Source organism: Mustelus asterias, chromosome 6, assembly GCF_964213995.1.
Source record: "Mustelus asterias chromosome 6, sMusAst1.hap1.1, whole genome shotgun sequence".
In the NCBI taxonomy this organism is placed as follows: Eukaryota; Metazoa; Chordata; class Chondrichthyes; order Carcharhiniformes; family Triakidae; genus Mustelus; species Mustelus asterias.
This window is the reverse complement of record NC_135806.1, coordinates 506,860-529,437: the sequence shown is the minus strand read 5'-3', so window position 1 is coordinate 529,437 and position 22,578 is coordinate 506,860. Positions and strand designations below refer to the sequence as shown.

General features: G+C 43.9%; 1 protein-coding gene across 1 annotated transcript in view; it reads left to right on the top strand.

The window, feature by feature from the left end:
• The window catches only part of LOC144495233 (ADAMTS-like protein 1), a 425,167-nt gene that overhangs the window by 90,009 nt on the left and 312,580 nt on the right, over positions 1-22,578 (top strand). The window contains exons 5-8 of the mRNA XM_078215301.1: positions 13,660-13,734; positions 16,959-17,116; positions 18,812-18,923; positions 20,887-21,025. Of these exons, the coding sequence (XP_078071427.1) occupies positions 13,660-13,734; positions 16,959-17,116; positions 18,812-18,923; positions 20,887-21,025 (484 nt within the window). The remainder of the gene's footprint in view (positions 1-13,659; positions 13,735-16,958; positions 17,117-18,811; positions 18,924-20,886; positions 21,026-22,578) is intronic.

Here is a 22,578-nt window from a genome sequence, read left to right as displayed (position 1 = left end):
GTGTATTGATAATAATTTATCAACAGAAATTACATCTCAAAAAATTTAGAATCCTGAAATACATATTATACTGAACATGTTTTTGTAATTCCAGTCCACCTCTCCCCGATGCTGGGAATCATCCCTTTATCTTTGAATTTATATAGAATCCCTACAGTGCAGAAGAGGCCATTTGGCCCATCAAATCTGCACTGACTCTCTGACAGATTATCCTATCCTGGCCTTCTCCTCCGTAACCTCACACATTTCCCATGGCTAATCCACCCAGCCTGCACACCTTTGGAGTGTGAGAGTAAACCGGAGCACCTGGAGGAAACCCACGCAGACACGGGGAGAACGTGCAAACTCCACACAGGCAGTGGCCCGAGGCAAGAATTGAACCCGGGTCCCTGGCGCTGAGAGGCAGCAGTGCTAACCACTGTGCCACTGAAGCAGTTGAGTTTTGAGGATTCCATGGATGTTGACAATCCTCAGGATCCTTGGTTATTCTTCATGAATGAGCATTAATAACCTATTTTCCTTTGCCAGTATTGCAGCTCAGCCCAATAATATTTTCAGCTTCCGTCCAATAGCATGCATGTCAATCAGGAAACCACAGGAAGTGAGCTTTCCCATTGGTCTATTGTGGGATTTCAGGATCTGCCTGGGGGAGGGGAGGGATCCATCTGGGAGGAGGGGATCCGCCTGGGGGGGAGGATCCACCTGGGGGGAGGGGATCCATCTGGGGGAGGGGATCCGCCAGGGGGGTGGTGAGGGGATCTGCCTGGGGGGAGGGGATCTGCCTGGGGGAAGGGGTTCACCTGGGGGGAGGGGATTCACCTGGGGGGAAGGGCTCCACCTGGGGGAAGGGGATTCACCTGGGGGGAAGGGATACACCTGGGGGGAGGGGATCCACCTGGGAGGAGGGAAACTGGCCACCTCTTTCTCTTCTCTGAACTATTCCCACAGCTTTCCAAGTTTTAGACCTTTTTAGCCAGCTCACATAGTATCTCCAAGAGCTCCTGTCTCCTTTTCTGCCAAATAGAAAATTTGATCTCTTCCTGAGAGTGATTCGCTGTTTCTCCTCACAAGAGGAGATGGGGGAGATGGCAGTAATCCAGAGGCCCACATTAATGCTCTGTGGACAAGTGTTTAAATTCCACCAGAGCAGCTGTTAGAATTATAGAACATAGAAGAAATACAGCACAAATAGGCCCTTCAGCCCACAAGTTGCGCCGGTCATGTCCCTACCTACCTAGGCTTATATATAGGCTTACCTCTAACCCTCAATCCTATTAAGTCCCATGTACTCATCCAGAAGTCTCTTAAAAGACCTTATTGAGTTTGCCTCCACCACCACTGACAGCAGCCGATTCCACTCACCCACCACCCTCTGAGGGAAAAACTTACCCCTGACATCTCCTCTGTACCTACTCCCCAGCACCTTAAACCTGTGTCCTCTCATAGCAGCCATTTCAGCCCTGGGAAAAAGCCTCCGAGAATCCACCTGATCTATACCTCTCAACATCTTGTACACCTCTATCAGGTCACCTCTCATCCTTCGTCTCTCCAAGGAGAAAAGACCGAGCTCCCTCACCCTATCCTCATAAGGCATGCCACTCAATCCAGGCAACATCTTTGTAAATCTCCTCTGCACCCTTTCAATCATTTCCACATCCCTCCTGTAATGAGGCGACCAGAACTGAGCACAGTACTCCAAGTGGGGTCTGACGAGGGTCTTATATAGCTGCATCATTATCTCCCGACTCCTAAACTCAATCCCTCGATTGATGAAGGGCAGCACACCATACGCCTTCTTAACCACCTCCTCCACCTGCGGGGCCAATTTTAGAGTCCTATGGACCCGGACCCCAAGGTCCTTCTGATCTTCTACACTGCTAAGAGTCTTACCCTTGATATTATACTCCTTCATCCCATTTGACCTGTCAAAATGGACCACTACACATTTATCCGGGTTGAAGTCCATCTGCCACTTCTCCGCCCAGTCTTGCATCCCATCTGTGTCACGCTGCAGCTTCTGACATCCCTCCAACCTTTTAGGGCGGCACGGTAGCACAGTGGTTAGCACTGCTGCTTCACAGCTCCAGGGTCCCGGGTTCGATTCCCGGCTCGGGTCACTGTCTGTGTGGAGTTTGCACATTCTCCTCGTGTCTGCGTGGGTTTCCTCCGGGTGCTCCGGTTTCCTCCCACAGTCCAAAGATGTGCGGGTTAGGTTGATTGGCCAGGTTAAAAAATTGCCCCTTAGAGTCCTGGGATGTGTAGGTTAGAGGGATTAGCGGGTAAAATATGTGGGGGTAGGGCCTGGGTGGGATTGTGGTCGGTGCAGACTCGATGGGCCGAATGGCCTACTTCTGCACTGTAGGGTTTCTATGATTTCTATGAACCTATCCACAACACCACCAACCTTCGTGTCATCGGCAAACTTACCAACCCATCCCTCCACTTCCTCATCCAGGTCATTTATGAAAATAACAAACAGCAAGGGTCCCAGAACAGATCCCTGGGGCACTCCACTGGTGACCGACCTCCATTCAGAAAAAGACCCGTCCACAACCACTCTCTGCCTTCTGCAAGCAAGCCAGTTCTGAATCCACAAGGCAACAGCCCTTGGATCCCATGCCCTCTCACTTTCTCGAGAAGTCTTGCATGGGGGACCTTATCAAATATTGTACTTATTAAATCTGGAATTGAAAGCTAGTCTCTGTAATGGTGGCCATGAAACCATTGATTTTCATAAAGATCTATCTTGTTTACTAGTGCCCTTTGGGGAAGGAAATCTACAATTCTTACATGGTCTGGCCCACATGTGACTCCAGACCCACAGCAATGTGGTTGACACTTAGCATCCTCTGAAAGGCCAAGTAAACCATTCAGTTCAACAGTAATTACGGATCTCTGGCCCAGACAGCGACACTCACATCCCATGAAAGAATAAAGGGAAGAATTTGTTCCTCTTTTGTATCTCTGTCTCCTTTCTCTCTGTGTCTGCATATGCTGATTGCTTTCACCTTCCAGCTCCTCTGCTTTGCTTTTGTTGAATATGTTTAAATCACGGATAGATCGATTACTGATCGGTAAGGGAATTAGGGGTTGTAGGGATCAGGTGGGTAAGTGGAACTGATCCACTTCAGATCAGCCATGATCTTATTGAATGGCGGGGCAGGCTCAAGGGGCTAGACGGCCTACTCCTGCTCCTATTTCTTATGTTCTTATGTTCTTTGATCTTTCCTTTGTATCTGCCAGCCACACTGCATAAGTATCTTAACTTGCTGTTGGTATTGCTTTTGGGTTAATGATCACCAGGTCACATGGACTAGTATTTCTATAAGAAAATTATAATTGATCCCTTTACAATTGATGCAAACTCTAAAATCCTTTCAAACATTTTAAAAATCAGATTCCACAGGTTGATTAAAGAAATTCCTTAATTCTGGGTCAAAAGTCTTTCTACTTGTGTAAACCTTTGTAAATAGAATCATAGAGTCATAGAAGTTTACAGCATGGAAAAAGGCCCTTTGGCCCAACTTGTCCATGCCGCCCTTATTTTTTTTTTAAACCGCTAAGCAAATCCCAATTGCCCGCATTTGGCCCATATCCCTCTATACCCATCATACCCATGTAACTATCTCAATGCTTTTTAAAAGATAAAATTGTACCTGCCTCTACTACTACCTCTGGCAGTTTGTTCCAGACACTCACCACCCTCTGTGTGAAAAAATTGCCCCTCTGGACACTTTTGTATCTCTCCCCTCTCACTTTAAACCTATGCCCTCTAGTTTTAGACTCCCTTACCTTTGGGAAAAGATATTGACTATCTACCTTGTCTATGCCCCTCATTATTTTATAGACCTCTATAATTCAAATAAAATTCAAATTGGGAGGAAACACGTGAACTAACATTGGGCAGGGATGGGTTCCATCTGTAACAAAATCCTTCCACTCACAGAGTCATTCGAACCCCTCATCTCAGAGAATAAAGTCTGGAATTAAACTAGTGACATAATTGGAAGAGAGATTCAATTATTGTTCCAAGCCTTGGCCGGACAGCGTTACAGTGCCAGGCAATGTTTCTATTGGAACTGATTCCAGTTGTTTATTAATGTTGCCTGTCTGTGTTTTCACAAAATTATTTTTCAACTTTTAAAGAGTAACACCAGATGAGTAAGAATAAGTGGGATTTTAGCTCTGGCATTGTGTGACTGATATTAATGGTTCTAGTGTGAGGTTGAAATTCCTCATTAAATTCCAGTCAGCTGCCTTCCAACCCATGACTTGAAGCCAGTGTGAAGCATGGACCTCCAGACACTCCTCACTAAAACAGCAGGAATAAGGCCTACAGGAGGAACTATCCCAGTCGACACGAGCAGGGTTAAGCACTCTGTTGAGGCATGACAAGGGATCTTCTCATCCAATCACAATTCTCATCAAAACCAAGCAAAAGAAAGAAATTCTGTTGATACCACACCTTTCAAAACAGAATGTTAGCATGTTCTAAGGTACTGACTTTTGATCCACGGTTAAGTGAGCAGACAAGCTGTTTTAAATATGTTGATTGAGGAATAAATATTGCCCAGCACACTAAGGGGAACTCCTCTCTGCTCTTGGACAAATGTTTTCCTTTACATCAACATCTCATGTGGCATCTCTGACAATGCAGCACTACCTCAGTGCTTCACTGTCATCCCAGATTAGACAATGTGTTCAGCTCTCCAGAGTGAGACTTGAACTCGTGATCTTCTGGCTCAGTGTTGAGAGTGCTACCCTCTGAGGTAAGGTTAATATCAGGAAGGAAGATTGAGAGAATGATCGCAAGTACAAAGGCAGATTTTTAAAAGTTTTTGAAGGTAGAAATGTAACAAAGGAAAAGAGGCTTAATGGCAGAGTTCTAGAGTGTGTGAGCAAGTGGTTAAAAGTTCCACCAGAACCTAAAGCAAGAGAAAGCACAGTAAGATGGAAGAGTTGAAGATGTCACCTGCACATCCCCCTCCAAGCCGCTTAACATCCTGACCTTGAAATATTTCGCTGTTCCTTCACTGTCACTGGGTCAAAATCCTAGGATTCCCTGCCTAACAGCACTGTGGCTGTGTCAAGAGCACATGGATTAAAGCGGTTCAGGAAGGCAGCTTCTCGTGGGCAATTAGGTGTGGACAGTAAATGGTGAGCAATGCCTGCATCCTATCAATGAATAAAAAACAAGAGAATACTGAGGATGAAGACAAGAATTTTATATTGATGTACTGAGGAATACAGGCGGGTCACGAGGGGGTGGTGGTGGGACAGAGAGCATGTATGTGGTGATGTTTTGCTCGGGTTTGTGTCAGTGAGAGCTCAGGAGAACAACCCAGAATGTTGAGAATATGATGACAATAATTCTGGAAAGGTATGGAGATCCTCCCATCATTAATGATTGATTGGGTTTTAATGACATGCGACCTCCAACCTTTAGGGTCTCTCACCCAGTAGTTGTGACTGCTGCAGGGTCTGCTCACTAAGCTGGTCGGCTGTGCATCGCATTGCCTTGACACTCGCTGAGCTCTCTGATGCTAATTGCAAATGGTGATTGCAGCAACCTCCCAAATCTCACATTGTTTGAATGGGGAAGGAGCAATGGGCTGGGGTGAGTTTGTGATGGGGTGGAACAGGGCTCCTCATTAGCAATGATATGTGCTTGAAGGCTTCATGTTGTCTGATCATCTTGAACTTGGCATGGAACGGGGCTGGCCCTGAGGTCACGTTGGTTCTGTTTAAGAGGTGGCATTTCAGTGTCTGGTAACTGAGTGTCTGACCTCATCGTGCTAAGGGCTGTGCCTCCACATTAGCATTAGGACACATCCAGCTGCTGATGTCAATGTCATTGTGGGGAGTGTATCAGAGCCAACTAAATCATCTCTAAATCTAGTCATCTACAGTAACAGCAGCACTGTTTCATCACCTCCCTCGTCCCAAATGTGTCACCATCAATGTGACACACAGTACGTGGTTCTGATGGAACTCCTTGAGAACTTTGCCAGATTGAAAACATGCAGCCACTCATGTGCTGAGGATTGTACAGCCGCCCCTGTGTCTTGTCAGGCGCTGTTGGGCTGGGATGCTGCATGGACATGTGAAGAAGCAGCACCTTCATTTTGGTGGCACCTCCTCTCATCACGGACACATGGCCTCAGAGCACGCTCATCCTTCAAGGCACAGGGCAATGTGAGCATGCTGTGTCTCCATCTCTGCCATCTGGAAGTGTACGCGTGCAATGAGAGGAGCAGCAATGCTGGTGTTCACATTGTTCCATCATGAGGGAGATGTGTCCAGGGCGATCCTCAATGCATCTTGCCACCTTCCACCTGGAATCTGTTGGCAAAGAGGGCCTTACAAGCAATGCTTTCCAGATCCAGAAAAGGTATTTCTCCACCCCATGGCTCTTTCGTCAGAAAGTTAAAGTTCTGATTTTGCTTTAATCACAACTTGATGTTGAGGCAATGACAGGAGAGCGATAAAGACCGAGCTTTCCGCTGATGATTCTGCACCCGATATGTTGTGTAGAGTGGCTGATTTCCTGCCACTTTCCACAATTCTTTTTTGTTGTTTGTGTCGATGGATCAACTATGACGAACTGAAAACTTGCCAAGAATACCATCTGCATTTTATACAATTGTAACTTAACTTGGTGGTTGTTTCAACTCTGCAGAACATAGATGTGGTTTTGATCACCTGATACTCAGTTTAGACTGACATATTGAAGTTGTTAAATTCTGAATCATAGAAAAAGCATAAAATGAGTGTTTTTACCTGCAGGTACTTGATGCCAAAGGAAAACAATGTGAGCGCAAGAAACCAAATCAAATGTTCACATTCAATCAGATAAAAAATAGACAATTTTTCCATGATGTACATCCCATGTTCTTGCCAGTTAATTCTGGGTATTTACCAAATTTAATTGATTTCAATTTAAACAGCAAGAATCAGCTTGTATTTGTACAATAGTTTTAATGTCATAAAACATCCTAACGAACTTCACAGGAACACAATGAAGCAAAATTTGATACCAAGCCACCAAAGCGTGTTCAAAAAGAGAGGATTTAAGGAGCTGTTGAAATAAGAAAGGCCAAGGATGGAGTGGCCAGGGAGGAAATTCTTGAGTTTTGTGCTGAGACGGCTGAAGACATGGTCACCATGTACTGAGATGATTAAAATCAGGGTTCTCAAGAGAACCAAAACACGGGAGTGCAGATATGTCTTTGTGTTCTCCAGCTGAAGGAGATTACAGAGTGAGGGAAGGCAAGCTCAGGAAGTGGTTTTACAAACAAGGCTGAGAATTTTAAATTTTGCAAGTTAAGCTCACAAAGGTCGAGGATGAGGAAGTGACATCCTTTGGATGTTGATGTTCCAGTTGCTAAATGGTAATTGCATTTCCCAGTGTGGCACTAAACCAAACAAAGCACACACTCCCAGATTTGACAGCTCGTTCATGTCGAGTTTGCTGATCTAACCTGAGATACTACAGTCGGCCAATGGGCTTGAAGGAAATTCAGAACAAAGAACAGTACAGCACAGGAACAGGCCCTTCGGCCCTCCAAGTCTGTGCCGACACAGATGCCTCTCTAATCCAATATTTATCGCCTCTACGTGGTCCATATCCCTCTATTCGCTGCCCATTCATGTATCTATCCAGATGCATCTTAAACGTTGTTACAGAATCTGCTTCCACCACCACCTCTGGCAGCGCGTTCCAGGCATTCACCACCCTCTGTATGAAAAACTTCCCCTTACATCTCTTTTAAACTTTCCCCCTCTCACTCTCAACCTATGCCCCCGAGTAATTGACCCTTCGACCCTGGGAAAAAGACTCTGACTATCCACTCTATCCAAGCCTGTCATAATCATGTAAACCTCTATTAGGTTCCACCCCACCACCCCCCACCCCTCATCCTGTGACGCTCCAATGAAAACAATCCAAGTTTGTTCAAGCTTTCTTCATAGTCCATATCCTCCAAACCAGGCAACATTCTGGTAAATCTTTTCTGCGCCCTTTTCAATGCATCAACATCCTTCCGGTAGTGTGGCGACCAGAATTGTACACAATACTCCAAATGCGGCGTAACCAAAGTCTTATACAGCTGCAACATGATTTTCCAATTTCTATACTTAACGCCCTGACCGATGAAGGCCAGCATGCCATACACCTTTTTGACCATCTTGTCCACCTGAGTTGCCACTTTCAGGGAACTGTGGATCTGCACGCCTAGATCCCTCTGTATGCTAATATTTCTAAGGGCTCTACCATTTACTGTATACTTTCCTTCTGCAGTAGACCTTCCAAATTGAACGAACTTGAATTGTTTTCATTGGAGCCTCAGAGGATGAGGGGGGACCTGATTGAGGTTTACAAGATTATGACAGGCTTGGATAGAATGGATAGTCTGGCGGGCTGCTGGGAGGTCTGTAGTAAAATCCCAACAGTGTGATTGCACTGTTCCTGTTCCTGAGTTCTACCCATATGGAGTCACTGCATGATCCCACCAAGGTGTCCTCCTTCCGTTTAGCTGTGACATTCTCACTAGTCAGTAAAACAACACCCCCACCTCCTTTGTCACCCTCTCTATCTCACCTGAAGCATCTAAATCCTGGAATGATAAGTTGCCAGTCTTGCCCTTCTTTCAAGTCGTGGTAATTGCCACAACATCATAGTTCCATGTAGTAATCCGAGCTGTAAGTTCATCCACCTTACCTGTCATACTCCTTACGTTAAAGCAAACACACCTCAGACCATCTGTCCAGTCCTGGTTTGTACACTTTCCCTGTGTTTTATTTCTCTGAGCCTTACTGGATCCATTCACTGAGTTCTCCTTAGTCTCTGTAGTCTGGCCCTTTTTTGATTTTTATCTTTGGTTTCTCTGCCTTCCCCTTTCCCCCTTACTGCCTTTAGTTTCTGTCCCCACTTTACTTCCCTCTGACTTCCTGCATCGGTTCCCATCCCCCTGCCACATTAATTTAAACTCTCCCCAACAGCACTAGCAAACACTCCCCTAGGACTTTGGTTCCAGTCCTGCCCAGATGCAGACCGTCTGTTTTGTACTGGCCCCACCTCCCCCAGAACCAGTTCCAATGTCCCAGGAAAATCATTTGCTGATGTTTGAACTGGAAGATGCACAATGGATATCAGGCATTGAGGGGATATGAAACTCCCTTGTATAGATTTCTCTATGGCACTGGGTACATTCAGGCACAATGAGTGATCACTGGGAAAGCACAGGGAGAGCAAACTGCAACTGTACAGTAACAGGAGAATGTGCTTCAAGGAAAGGATGAACAGATCAAATGCTGAATTTCTTCCTTGTCTCTGGCTGCATGAGTTTCGAGGGTTTGAGGGACAGGAATAATGTCGGGTCATTGGTATATTGAACCTGTGTCTCTGTATACCACATGGTGTTTCCAACTCAATGGAGAGGACAATTCAACCGCAGAGAGACAGATTCTGGACTCTGCCTTGCCGAATGTCTCTGAGAAGATCCAACCACTGTGTTCTAGTCCTGAAACCACACTGAGCTCGCAGTCTGAACCAGTGCTTCGAGTAAACTGCTGACCTAGCACCAAATGCTTTTAAACACTGATATCTGTTTAAGATTATTAGAACATCGATATGTGGAAAAGAATTCCTATATTATGGAATTTGTCAGAATTTATTATTGCCAGTGAATCCTTACGCTAGTACAAGTTTAAATGGCTATTAAAAGATTTGTAAATATAGAGCGGCTTGAAAACTTGACTCCTTGGGAAATGCACTAGGAGAGACTAATATTCCTTCAATTGAATACTGCATCTCACAACAAGTTTAAAATCCAGATCATTCATGCATCAGGAGCAGTACAGCAAAGGTCTGCTAGACCTTTGTACAGGGTGTTGGTGAGACCACATCTGGAGTATTGTGTCCAGTTTTGGTCTCCTTATTTGAGGAAGCATGTTGCCGGCATTGGAGGCAGTTCAGAGGAGGTTCACCAGATTGATTCCGGGGATGAAAGGAATGACGTATGAGGAGAGATTAAACAGTTTGGGCTTGTACTCACTGGAGTTTAAAAGGATTAGAGGGGATCTGATCGAGGTATATAAAATTTTAAAAAGGATTGATAAAGTAAATATAGACCAAATGCCTCCTCTTGTGGGGCAATCTGGAACAAGAGGTCACAGGTATAGGTTGAGCGGCGGTAGATTTAAAACTGAGATGAGGAGGAGCTACTTCTTGCAGAGGGTGGTGAATTTGTGGAACTCGCTGCCCCAATGGTGGAGTCTGAATCATTGAATGGTTTCAAGAAGGAGATAGATATATTTCCAACAAAAAAACAACAGGTTAAAGGGATCTTGGGAACAGGTGGGGAGGTGGATTTGAGACCAGGGAAAGATCAACCATGATCTGATTGAATGGTGGAGCAGGCTCAAAGGGCTGAATTGTGTATTTCTGCTCCTAATTCCTATGTTCCTATAGGTTGGTTCTTGGGATGAGGGGATGAGTAAATTGGGCCTCTGGTCAATGAATTTTTAAAGAATGAGCAGCGACCTTGTTGAACATTCAAGATTCAGAAAGGACTCAACAGGATAGGTGCCTTGCCATGGGTTCATTGGTGAGCAGGTCCAGGGGGGATGGGGGGAGTCCAGAAATCAGTTTTACACCAGGGTGAATTTCCTGCGGGATCTTCCACTGGTGCCTTTCTTGGCAGATCAGGGGGTCTGCTGAATTGCTGGAGACTGGTGTGAAATTGATTAGCATCCCATTAATGGGATGTAGATGGAGGCTGATAGGAATCTTCCATCCAAACTCAAACCTCTGATGCACATCTGAAAACCAGATCACATCTGGAACAACCTGACATAGAAGTCGGGGCTCATTAGAATGATACCTGGGGCTGCCTCTGGAGTTCGGGATGGAGGCTACCAGCACCCTAGACCCAAGAACACCACAGCACTGGGTGGGGGGAGCATCTACAGGCGGATCTTCCAGATTCAGTATCTTAGAGGAGGTCCAACTTCCAAGCTCAGAATGTTCTTGGAGATCCACCTTCTTTTTCGAGAGGATCATCATCTTTCCTCAATGATGGGCAGTGATGATGGGCGCCTTTTCAATATTGCAGCCATGCATGATGGTGGGGATGCACGCCATCAGGCCCGCTCCTCCATGGAATATGGTGCTAAACTCCTGGATGCATAATTAATGAGGTCCATGCCAGAAGATGTGGTGTGGTTTCCCACCAGTCTCCGTAGTGGGGACACTCCCCATTCCTGTCACTCCCCAATGAACTTGATCCCAGATGGGTGACTTTTACCCTGAGGATTGTTTCCCCTTGTCAGGGAATCTAGAACACGGGGCAGGCACAGTCTCAGGATAAGGGGTCACTTATAGGTTTCTTCACTCAAAGCATTGTGAATCTTTGGAATTCTCTATCCCAGAGGTTTGTGGGGCTCCATTGCTGAATATATTTAAGACGGGAATAGATATGGGGAACAGGTGTGAAAGTGAAGTTGAAACCCAAGATAAGCCAGGATTATATTGACTAATGGAGCAGACTGGATGGGCCAAATGGCCTACTCCTGCTCTATCTTCCTGTTTGCAGCTAAAGCAAATACACAGTATATTTTTACAATTCTATAAAACTGAAAATGTGGCTTATTTTTGAGTAAATGGACATCGTCTGAATAAAGCAATCTGACAAAAAAATCATTCAGAAATACTGGAAACTTGTTAATGATTCAAAACAATTGGGCGTTTACATCAATAGAAAAATCAGTAAATATATAAATTGTTTGTCTCTGTTCTACATTTATGGTTTGAATCAGGTTTTCTACACTGCCTCCTCATCATAGAACATAGAACATAGAACAGTACAGCACAGAACAGGCCCTTCGGCCCACGATGTTGTGCCGAGCTTTATCTGAAACCAAGATCAAGCTATCCCACTCCCTATCATCCTGGTGTGCTCCATGTGCCTATCCAATAACCGCTTAAATGTTTCTAAAGTGTCTGACTCCACTATCACTGCAGGCAGTCCATTCCACACCCCAACCACTCTCTGCGTAAAGAACCTACCTCTGATATCCGTCCTGTATCTCCCACCATGAACCCTATAGTTATGCCCCCTTGTAATAGCTCCATCCACCCGAGGAAATAGTCTTTGAACGTTCACTCTATCTATCCCCTTCATCATTTTATACACCTCTATTAAGTCTCCCCTCAGCCTCCTCCGCTCCAGAGAGAACAGCCCCAGCTCCCTCAACCTTTCCTCATATGACCTACCCTCCAAACCAGGCAGCATCCTGGTAAATCTCCTCTGCACTCTTTCCAGCGCTTCCACATCCTTCTTATAGTGAGGTGACCAGAACTGCACACAATATTCCAAATGTGGTCTCACCAAGGTCCTGTACAGTTGCAGCATAACCCCACAGCTCTTAAACTCCAACCCCCTGTTAATAAAAGCTAACACACTATAGGCCTTCTTCACAGCTCTATCCACTTGAGTGGCAACCTTTAGAGATCTGTGGATATGGACCCCAAGATCTCTCTGTTCCTCCACAGTCTTCAGAACCCTACCTTTGACCCTGTAATCCACATTTAAATTTGTCCTACCAAAATGAATCACCTCACATTTATCAGGGTTAAACTCCATTTGCCATTTTTCAGCCCAGCTTTGCATCCTATCTATGTCTCTTTGCAGCCTACAACAGCCCTCCACATCATTCTAACATATTTGTGTAAAACTTCATCAAAAATCATTAAATTCCAATGAATTTCATTTAAAATGCTGGGATGTAAATCCACTGACATTGGTGATGTCATTTCTCTCCGTTTCCTCTCTCTGGGCAGAATTTCCCCATCATTTGTCAGTGTGTCAGGCTCTGACTGAAAGCCAGACTGCATCTCTCCAAGTTCACAGCTGAGCTTTCAGCCCAGATCTTCAGCCACTCTGACCAGTAAAACACATCTAGGGGGTGTAGATTATGCATTCAGTCTGGTCGGACTGGGCCTGAGTGACCTTGGCAGCCTGTGTCAGGGGCAGTGCCCAGGCATATCCCTCTCCCCCTGGGGGCGATACTTACCTTCGCGCCCCAGGCGAGTTCCGCTCCACTGATTCATGTTTTTAAACAGCTGTTGTGAACCTTGCCAACACGACATCATTGGCAAGGTATGAATATTTAGTGAGGGGGTAACATGTGGCTCGGAAGCCCTTAAATCACATTTAAATCTAGTGAAATTTATTAAAACGAGGATACTCCCAGAGCGGGAATCTCCTTACGTCGCAAGCAAGAGGCAGGGAAAATCGGCAAACAAGATCTCGCCGGCGTATGAGTCCAGTGAGTGTGGCTAGTTAATTTGATTTGCATTGTTGGATTGAAGTCAGTCAGTAATCAGCATGTGTTTAATAAACAGAGCCTCCAGAGGGTTTAATTTAATTTGTTTTAATATTTGGCAGAGCATTAACAAAGGAGGGACAATGAAGTGTTTCTATATATCTGGTGAGACTGATAACGTCACCCAGTAATCTAAGTATTCCAATGTAACCTTTGTAAGGTAGAAAAGAGAGATTTTTAATAAGGTGTCCATCATTGTAACACACATCAGAAACTTTTTTCCCAGATACTTTTTCCATGAAAATGTCTCATTCTTCACATTTCTTTTCTCAGTGGAAGACACGGTCATTGCCGTTCCATATGGTAGTCGGCATGTCCGAATTGTACTCAAAGGCCCAGACCATCTGTGTAAGTATGCATCAACTTTACGACTGAAACCCTTTAAATCTGCTGTTTCTTGCTGGGTTTTTTGAGATCGGCCTTAAAGATGTCATGGAAAATATTTAACAACAGTTAGCAATAATCTTCCACCTGTGGTAATCATGGATACCATCTGTTGTACATCGCAATCATCTTTTACGGCTTGTGATGTGTTCATGACGGTAATAGGTTAATGTTGATTGACATTGAAAACAGATAAACACTCCTCTGGGTCAGTCTAAATGGATTGAATAGTAAATTCAATGTGAAGCATTTGTATTTGTGCTCCTGGTTCTTTTAAAAAATAATACACATCTGGGATGTGTTTTCTTCCAGTGAGTTTTCAAAACTAGACATAACTTCGAGTCCCCCTCACATAAAGAATTAGACATTTGATCAGATCCCATCAAAGTATCTGGATTCTCATTGGTTTTTGACTATCTCTTTAAAAGTAATTATGGGGACGTCAGCAGAACCCTGCCTGTCAAAGTTAAAGAAACTTGTCAATCTGCCCTCTTCTCCAGCACTCTTACAAATGACACAAACAAATGGATTTTCCTCATATCGTCTTCAGTGTGCGGAGGAAGCACTTGAAATTGTTTCATCTTTTTTTGAAGAGTAGGTTTGGGAATACCCTGCTGTGACGGATCATTCAACAGCCCCACAGTTGTTTAAATCATTTGGCAGAAAAAGTTAATAAAGGAGATAGTTTTGTTGAGGAATTTAGCATGAATTTCTGAAAACTGAAAAATATTGTTCAGTTTTTGTAGGCTCCATCCATTTTGTATCACTGAGTTAAAAGTTACAAGGAATCTGAAACAAACAGAAAATGCTGGAAAATCTCATCAGGTCTGATGACATCTGTGGAGAGAGAATAGAGCCAATGTTTCGAGTCTAGATGACCCTTCACAACCCTGACCTGATAAATCCTGATGTGGAGATGCCGGCGTTGGACTGGGGTAAGCACAGTAAGAAGTCTCACAACACCAGGTTAAAGTCCAACAGGTTTATTTGGTAGCAAATACCATAAGCTTTCGGAGCACAGCTCCTTCGTCAGATGGAGTGGATATCTGTTCTCAAACAGTGCAAACAGACACAGAAATCAAATTACAGAATACTGATCAGAATGCAAATCTCTACAGCCAGCCAGGTCTTAAATGTACAGACAATGTGGGTGGAGGGAGCATTCAACACAGGTTAAAGAGATGTGTATTGTCTCCAGACAGAACAGCTTGTGAAATTCTGCAAGTCCAGGAGGCAAGCTGTGGGGGTTACTGATAATGTGACATAAATCCAACATCCCGGTTTAGGCCGTCCTCATGTGTGCGGAACTTGGCTATCAGTTTCTGCTCAGCGACTCTGCGCTGTCGTGTGTCGTGAAGGCCGCCTTGGAGAACGCTTACCTGAAGATCCAAGGCTGAATGCCCGTGACTGCTGAAGTGCTCCCCCACAGGAAGAGAACAGTCTTGCCTGGTGATTGTCGAGCGGTGTTCATTCATCCGTTGTCGTAGCGTCTGCATGGTTGGACTTTAACCTGTTGGACTTTAACCTGGTGTTGTGAGACTTCTTACTGATAAATCCTGACAAAGGGTCATCCAGACTCGAAACATTGGCTCTATTCTCACTCCACAGGTGCTGTCAGACCTGCTGAGATTTTCCAACATTTTCTGTTTTTGTTTCAGATTCCAGCATCCGCAGTATTTTGTTCCATTCAAACTTTAAGGAAATATGGAATGGGCAAAGCCTACTTTTGGCATCCACCAAATTAAATTTAGCCGATAAAGAGACAATAAAAACTTGCATTTCTATAGCACCCTTCTTGACCATTGGATGATCAAGGCACTTTATAGCCAATGAAATATTTTTGAAGTTTTGTCTCTGTTGTAATCTAGGAAACAAAGCAGCCAGTAAGCTTCCACAAGCAACAAGGTGATAATGACCAGATATTCCGTGTTTGTGATGTTGATTGAGGGACAAATATAACTTCTCTGCTCTTCTTGGAAATAGTGTGCCATGGACAACTTGCATCCAGTGATGAAGCCTCAGTTTAAGGTCTCACTGAAAAGATTCCTCCTTCAAAAGTACAGTATTCCCTGAATACTGCACAAGAATGTCAGCCATGAATTAGTGCTCAAGTCCTGGAATGGGATTTGAACCTGTAAGCATCTGATTGAGGCAAAAGTTCTATAATCGAGCCAGAGCTGAGACACTGGACATGATGGGAGGATGGTCGGCTTATCATTTTAATAGAGGATTAATGCTGGGAAAGATGGAATAGCCAAACCTCCACAGCACCTTTTGGTTTTCTTTTACTCTTGGTCTCCATTGAGAGTCAGAAGTAAAGTTGACCTGGAATAAGCATGGTGTAACCTCACCAACTACAAACACAACAGGAACATATTGGACTAAAAATGCACCGCCTTGTGATACAAATGCAGTCACCTTCTGAAAAAGGAATATAAATTTAATTTTATCTTAGTAATTTTAGGACTGAAACTCATGGAGATAACCACAAAAAGAAAGAGACCTTTTCTGTCCTGTGCCACCATTTGGTTCCCTGTAAAAAACTGCTCAATATCTGATATAAAAACAGAAGATGCTGAATAGACTCTGCAGATATGGCAGCGTCTGTGGAGAGGGGAACAGTTTCGCATCCAGTATGACTCTTCCTTAGAGTGGACATCTGATGTCCAGTGTCAGTAGAATCCATTTGTTGGCTGTTCAGCAATAAGAGCCATCGTAGCTCAACAAGAATACAAACAGCAGGGAGTCTTTAATAAAAGCAAAATCCTGCAGGTGCTGGATTCTGAAATATAAACATAAAATTTGGAAAAGATGCAGCAAGTCTGGAAGCGTCTGTGGAGAGAGAAACAGAGTTAATGTTTTGAGCCCAATATGACTCTTCTTTGAAACTGATGGAAAGGGGAAATGTGATGGGTTTTCCGCTGGTGTGAGAGGGTAGTGGGGGAGAAAGAACAAGCTCTAAGATCTGGGTTGGGGTGGGAGAGATTAAATAACGAAGCTGTCATGAAACAAAAGGCACAGCAGATGGGAATGGAAGTTTTTATGTTTGCCTTTTTCTCATGTTTCACAATAATAATCATATCAATATCTTTCTGCTTACTGGGGGACAAGTGTGATCAATTTCAGCTTTTATAGCACAGAAACTGAATCTGAAATCTGCCCTAAATAATTTCCATTGTATTTTCAAGATTTGGAAACAAAGACTCTGTTGGGTCAGAAAGGAGAAAACAGCCTGAGTTCTTCTGGAATCTTCAGCATTGGAAATAGCAGCATCGAGTTCCAGAAATTTCCAGAGAAAGAGATACTGAGAGCAAAGGGCCCCCTTGGTGCGGATTTCACTGTAAAGGTTAATCATCATTAACTCTAATCACAGTTACTAAATGTTTCATTCCTACTTGTGGAGTTTGATCACACTATCTGTTCCTTCTTTAATTTTAAACAATTAACAAGATACAGAGTCAATGGAGATCTAAGTTCTCATTTCAAAAATGTGCCAGTTCAGTTTTGTCATTTTATTTATTAAATTATTTTCCTGATCTTCAAAAGTTTATTTCAGCAAAAAATTAGAAGCTGCAAATTCTGCCTCACCTTTAGGTTATGGTTGGGGCTGTTTCTAGGGAGAGAGTGAGGGTTTGGGGGGAGGGGGGTTACGGTTTGGGGATGAGTTAGAAGTGACAGAGTTGTACCCTTCAAAATTTATGCTAAATTCCTGTCAAAAATGAGTTGAAGGGAATGGGGGAATGAATGATAGGATAATGCAGATCACATATATTACTCTTCTGAATTTCCATTATTGAAGCCAGGATTACACCTGGCTGAGTAATATTTATAAAGAGAGCTACTTGCCAAAGTCAAAAGTGATTGAATTCGCAGACTTTTTATATTTCATAGCTTAGCTCTGAATTATCAGCTTTGGCGGAAGTGATTCGAATTTCTTTCTTCAGCCTCGACTAATAGTGAAGATTGTGCAATCTGCCTCTCGGCATTTCCAGGCAAGGAACTCTCTTTCTTCCTACCTTACTGGCACAGAAACCATATCATTTTCACATGTTTTCCAAGTCCAAGTACTTGCAAAGACACATGGAAAGCTGCGATGTCCTGGGTCACGGACTAAGAACTGGAAAGTCCAATTAAGCTAGGAAGCTCTGTTTTGGCTGGCAGGGACAGGATGAGTTGAATGGTCCCCTTCTGTGATGCCAATATTCTGTTTCAAGGTGCTCTTTTCAGATGAATTACTACCACAGTTTGATGTACAAATCCACTAGGATGCTGTGGAATGAATCATCGAATAGCAGAGCTTGGAAAGAGCCCATTCAGACCATCGAGTCTCCAGCTTGTGTTTCCACTTCCTATCAAGTGAAATGTCTCCAGGAGAGGGCACCTTAGTCAGGTATAATCCCACAACAGCTGTCCACAAGGTAGAAGTCCCATTGTGGCAGGCTAGCTGTGTAACTGTGTGGAGCAGTTCATTCAAGGAGCTAAGAGCCAACTATTTTCAAATCTTAAGAAGCATCGCTGAGATTTAAGAAGATGCCTCGTATGATGTTTCAAAGAATGCAGAAACGGAACAGGTTGCACTTATGCATCAAGGAAGGTGAATGAATTATCAAATTTCTAGAAATCTCTTGGATATTCTTGTCTAGTTCAGCATTATAAGCTATTACCATTCATAGAATAACTGGAGCACAATTATAGAGTCCAGATCATATCAGGATTTAAAAAGTTATCTGAACCACACGATTGTGTTACAGGCTGACAATGCACTCTTCTAGCCGGCTTTTGTACGTGATAAAACATACAAACTCGGCTTTTCTATGTTGGATGTGCTTTCATTTGCTTCCATTGGCAGGTACATTGTCCAGGTTTGCCCCTCCACAGTCACAGTATGTTAGCATAAAAGAGAGGGAGCTAGACTTGTTAAGGGATATCTAGGTCTTGCATTCTTTGGTATTTAATGGTGTAATTATACCTTGTAATTGAGGAGATGAAAACAAGTCGTTTTTTCTAAGGTATCAGCAGAGTAATTCTTTTTGTCTTTCAGATACAATATGTGGGAAATACAGAAAGTATAGTCCAGTTTTTCTTTTACCAGCCTATCATACATCAATGGAGGGAAACCGATTTCTACCCTTGCTCGGTTACTTGTGGTGGAGGTAATATTCATTTACATTTTCATTTACTGAAACCACTCTGTCTTGGGTAATCTAATTATAGAGAAGTTGCAGTTGGGTAAATATTAATCATGTTGGAACCAATTTTACTGTTCGTTACATTAGCTGTGCCGTTAGGATTACATTGGTTGACTACTAGCAATTTCTCTTTCAAGTATCAAATTTGTGATCATTTTATTAATAACAGGAATATTATTTTATAGACTGTTTCAGAGCCAAAAGGCCACCCATCGCTACACTGACTATTTCCCAAGTGATGAATTCTCAGTTTCCACAGCTGAGGGAGAAGCATTGGCATTCCTTCAGCCAAGAGGCGAACTGACAATTGGATTCGATTTAAGAAGCAGCATTTTCTTGTTTCGATCTCCCACATCGACCAAGACACTAGATTCAGAGCCTCCAATAGCACGGCCTGTTCACCCAAACCGGCAGAGTCCTTCTCATTAACATCAGTGGATTTGGGCCAAATTCATAAACTGGGTGAACAAAAGCCAATCATAATCATACCCACAAAATCTTATCTTTTAAACAATGTTCCAGACATCTCCATCACCACCCCGGGGTCTGTCCTATCCCATTGACCATCAGAAGTGGTGGCACAATCAGGAGGGAGCTTCCATGGGAGTCCTCAACGTTGACTCTGAACCCTATGAAACATCTTGGGATCAGGTCAAACATAGGCAAGGAAACCTGCTGGTTACACAGCCGTCCCACCCCCACCCCTATCTCATCTGCCCCCCAAACCAATGCATCAGTGCTCCTCCACATTGACTACCAATTGCAGGAAACACTGAGGGTAGTGAGGGCACAGAATATACTTGGGCTTTGGAACTTCAATGTCCATCACCAAGAGTGGCTTGGTACCACCATTAGTGATTGAGCTAACCGAATCCTAAAGGACATCTGGCAGACTGGGCATGTGGAAGGTGGTGAGAAACCAACAGGAAGGTAAAACCTACCAACTTACCTGCCATGGCCGCATCTTCCATAATGGTATTGGTCAGAGTGACCAGTGTACAACCAGCGTGGAGATGAAGTCTGATCTTCCCAATAAGGATCCCCTCTGTTGCGTTGTATGGCACAACCATGGTGTGAAATGGGGTAGATTCAGAACAGTTATTGCAGTTGAAAACTGACAACATAAGGTATTGTGGACCATCAGCAGCAATGTAATATTCAACCACAATCTGTACCCTGTGGTCTGACATTTCCCTCCTTTGCGATTGAGCCAGGAGATCAAGCCTGATCCAATGAGGAGTGTAAAAGGCAATATCCTGAGCAGCTGAAAGTGAGGTGTCAATCTGGTGAAACTACGACACAGGACCACATGCACGTCATAGACAGAGCTCAGTGATCCCACAATCAACATATCAGATCAAAGCTCTGTAATCCTCCACATCCAGATGAATGATGGTTGGAAATTTAACCAGAGGAGGTTCCATGGACATCTACATCGTCAGTGATGATGGATCCCAGCAGTTGAGGGCAGGAGATAGGTTTGAAGTATTTGCAACCACTTTTAATCTAAAGTGCTGAATGAATGATCCTTCTTGGTCTCCTCAGTAGACCCCAGTATCCCAGATCCAGTCTTCAGGCAATCTAATTCACTCTTCATGGCATCAAGAAATAGCTGAAGGTACTGCTCATGCAAAGCTTATGGGCCCTGACAATGTCCCAGCTGTTGTACTAAGGACCTGTGCTCCAGAAATAACCACACCCCAAGACAAACTGTTCCAGAACAGTTAAATCAAAGCAAAATACTGCTTTTATTTTATAAATACAGAAAATGTGGGAAAAACGCAGCAGGGCTAACAGCATCTGTTTATGTACCTGCATTTTTATAACCAACTTCTCTCCAAAAGAGGTGGATTTAATTGAAGAGGAAAAGTTAATTTTATAATCTTAGTTGGTAGATTGTTTTTTCTTACTGCCTGTTTGTTGCCAGGGTACCAGCTGACATCTGCTGAATGCTACGACCTGCGAAGTGGGCGTGTGGTGTCGGATCAGTACTGTCATTACTACCCAGAAAACATCAAGCCCAAACCCAAACTTCAGGAGTGTAATATGGATCCGTGCCCAGCCAGGTGAGTGCCTCACAACCAGTCGTCATAAACAACCACGCTGGCTCATAGCGATACACAACTCTCCACAGGTGCCTGGCATGTTTCTGTGTAGATAGGGGAGATAGTGGCCTAATGCTGATGTCACTGGAGGTCCAGGCTAGTGCCTTGAGGATGTGGGTTCAAATCTCACTGCGCCAGCCCTTTAAAGATGGTGTGTGTAAACCAGGTGCACAAGTCCTGTCCCATTTCTGACCAATCTAATTTTTGCCAGCAATGGGAGAGACATTGTAATAAATTGCTGAAAATAATCAAGGATTTATTGTCAACGATAAACAGGTATTTCCAATAAAAAATATCAAGCAGAATAAATCATGTGACTGCACAACTCTCCTCCCTGGCTCCAACTGAGGATCCTCCCCGACCCGGGATAAGTGCACTTGATTGGCTCAGCTTCCACCTCAATGCTCCATAAGATCCAGTCCAATCACATGGCCATCAGGCAACGCCCTCTTAAAGGTGCCATGCTACCACACGCAGAGAAACCCAAATCCATTCATTTGAACTGAGTGTTCCGAGTGTCAGAATTCTCAAACAAATACAGGCTTCCAAACCATTTCATCACAACAGAAAGAGACCATTGTGTTTACTGGATGAAAACAGCTTAAACAAAATTGCCAATTGTTCACATGTCAAATTCACTTTAGCTACTGTTACAGCTATTAAAAAACTGTCACGTTTTGAACTATAATTACCCCAGACAATAATTACTGTTCTTCCTTTCCCACTAGGATAGGATTTATAGTTATTTGGAGAGTAATGAATTGATAGGTGATAGTCAGCATGGTTTTGTGGCAGGTAGGTCGTGCCTTACTAACCTTATTGAGTTTTTTGAGAAAGTGACCAAGGAGGTGGATGGGGGCAAGGCAGTGGACGTGGTATATATGGATTTTAGTAAGGCGTTTGATAAGGTTCACCATGGTAGGCTTCTGCAGAAAATGCAGATGTATGGGATTGGGGGTGATCTAGGAAATTGGATCAGGAATTGGCTAGCGGATAGGAAACAGAGGGTGGTGGTTGATAGTAAATATTCATCATGGAGTGCGGTTACAAGTGGTGTACCTCAGGGATCTGTTTTGGGGCCACTACTGTTTGTAATATTTATTAATGATCTGGATGAGGGTATAGTTGGGTGGATTAGCAAATTTGCTGATGACACCAAAGTCGGTGGTGTGGTAGACAGTGAGGAAGGGTGTCGTAGTTTGCAGGAAGACTTAGACAGGTTGCAAAGTTGGGCCGAGAGGTGGCGGATGGAGTTTAATGCGGAGAAGTGTGAGGTAATTCACTTTGGTAGGAATAACAGATGTGTTGAGTATAGGGCTAACGGGAGGACTTTGAATAGTGTGGAGGAGCAGAGGGATCTAGGTGTATGTGTGCATAGATCCCTGAAAGTTGGGAATCAAGTAGATAAGGTTGTTAAGAAGGCATATGGTGTCTTGGCGTTTATTGGTAGGGGGATTGAATTTAGGAGTCGTAGCGTTATGTTGCAACTGTACACAACTCTGGTGCGGCCGCAA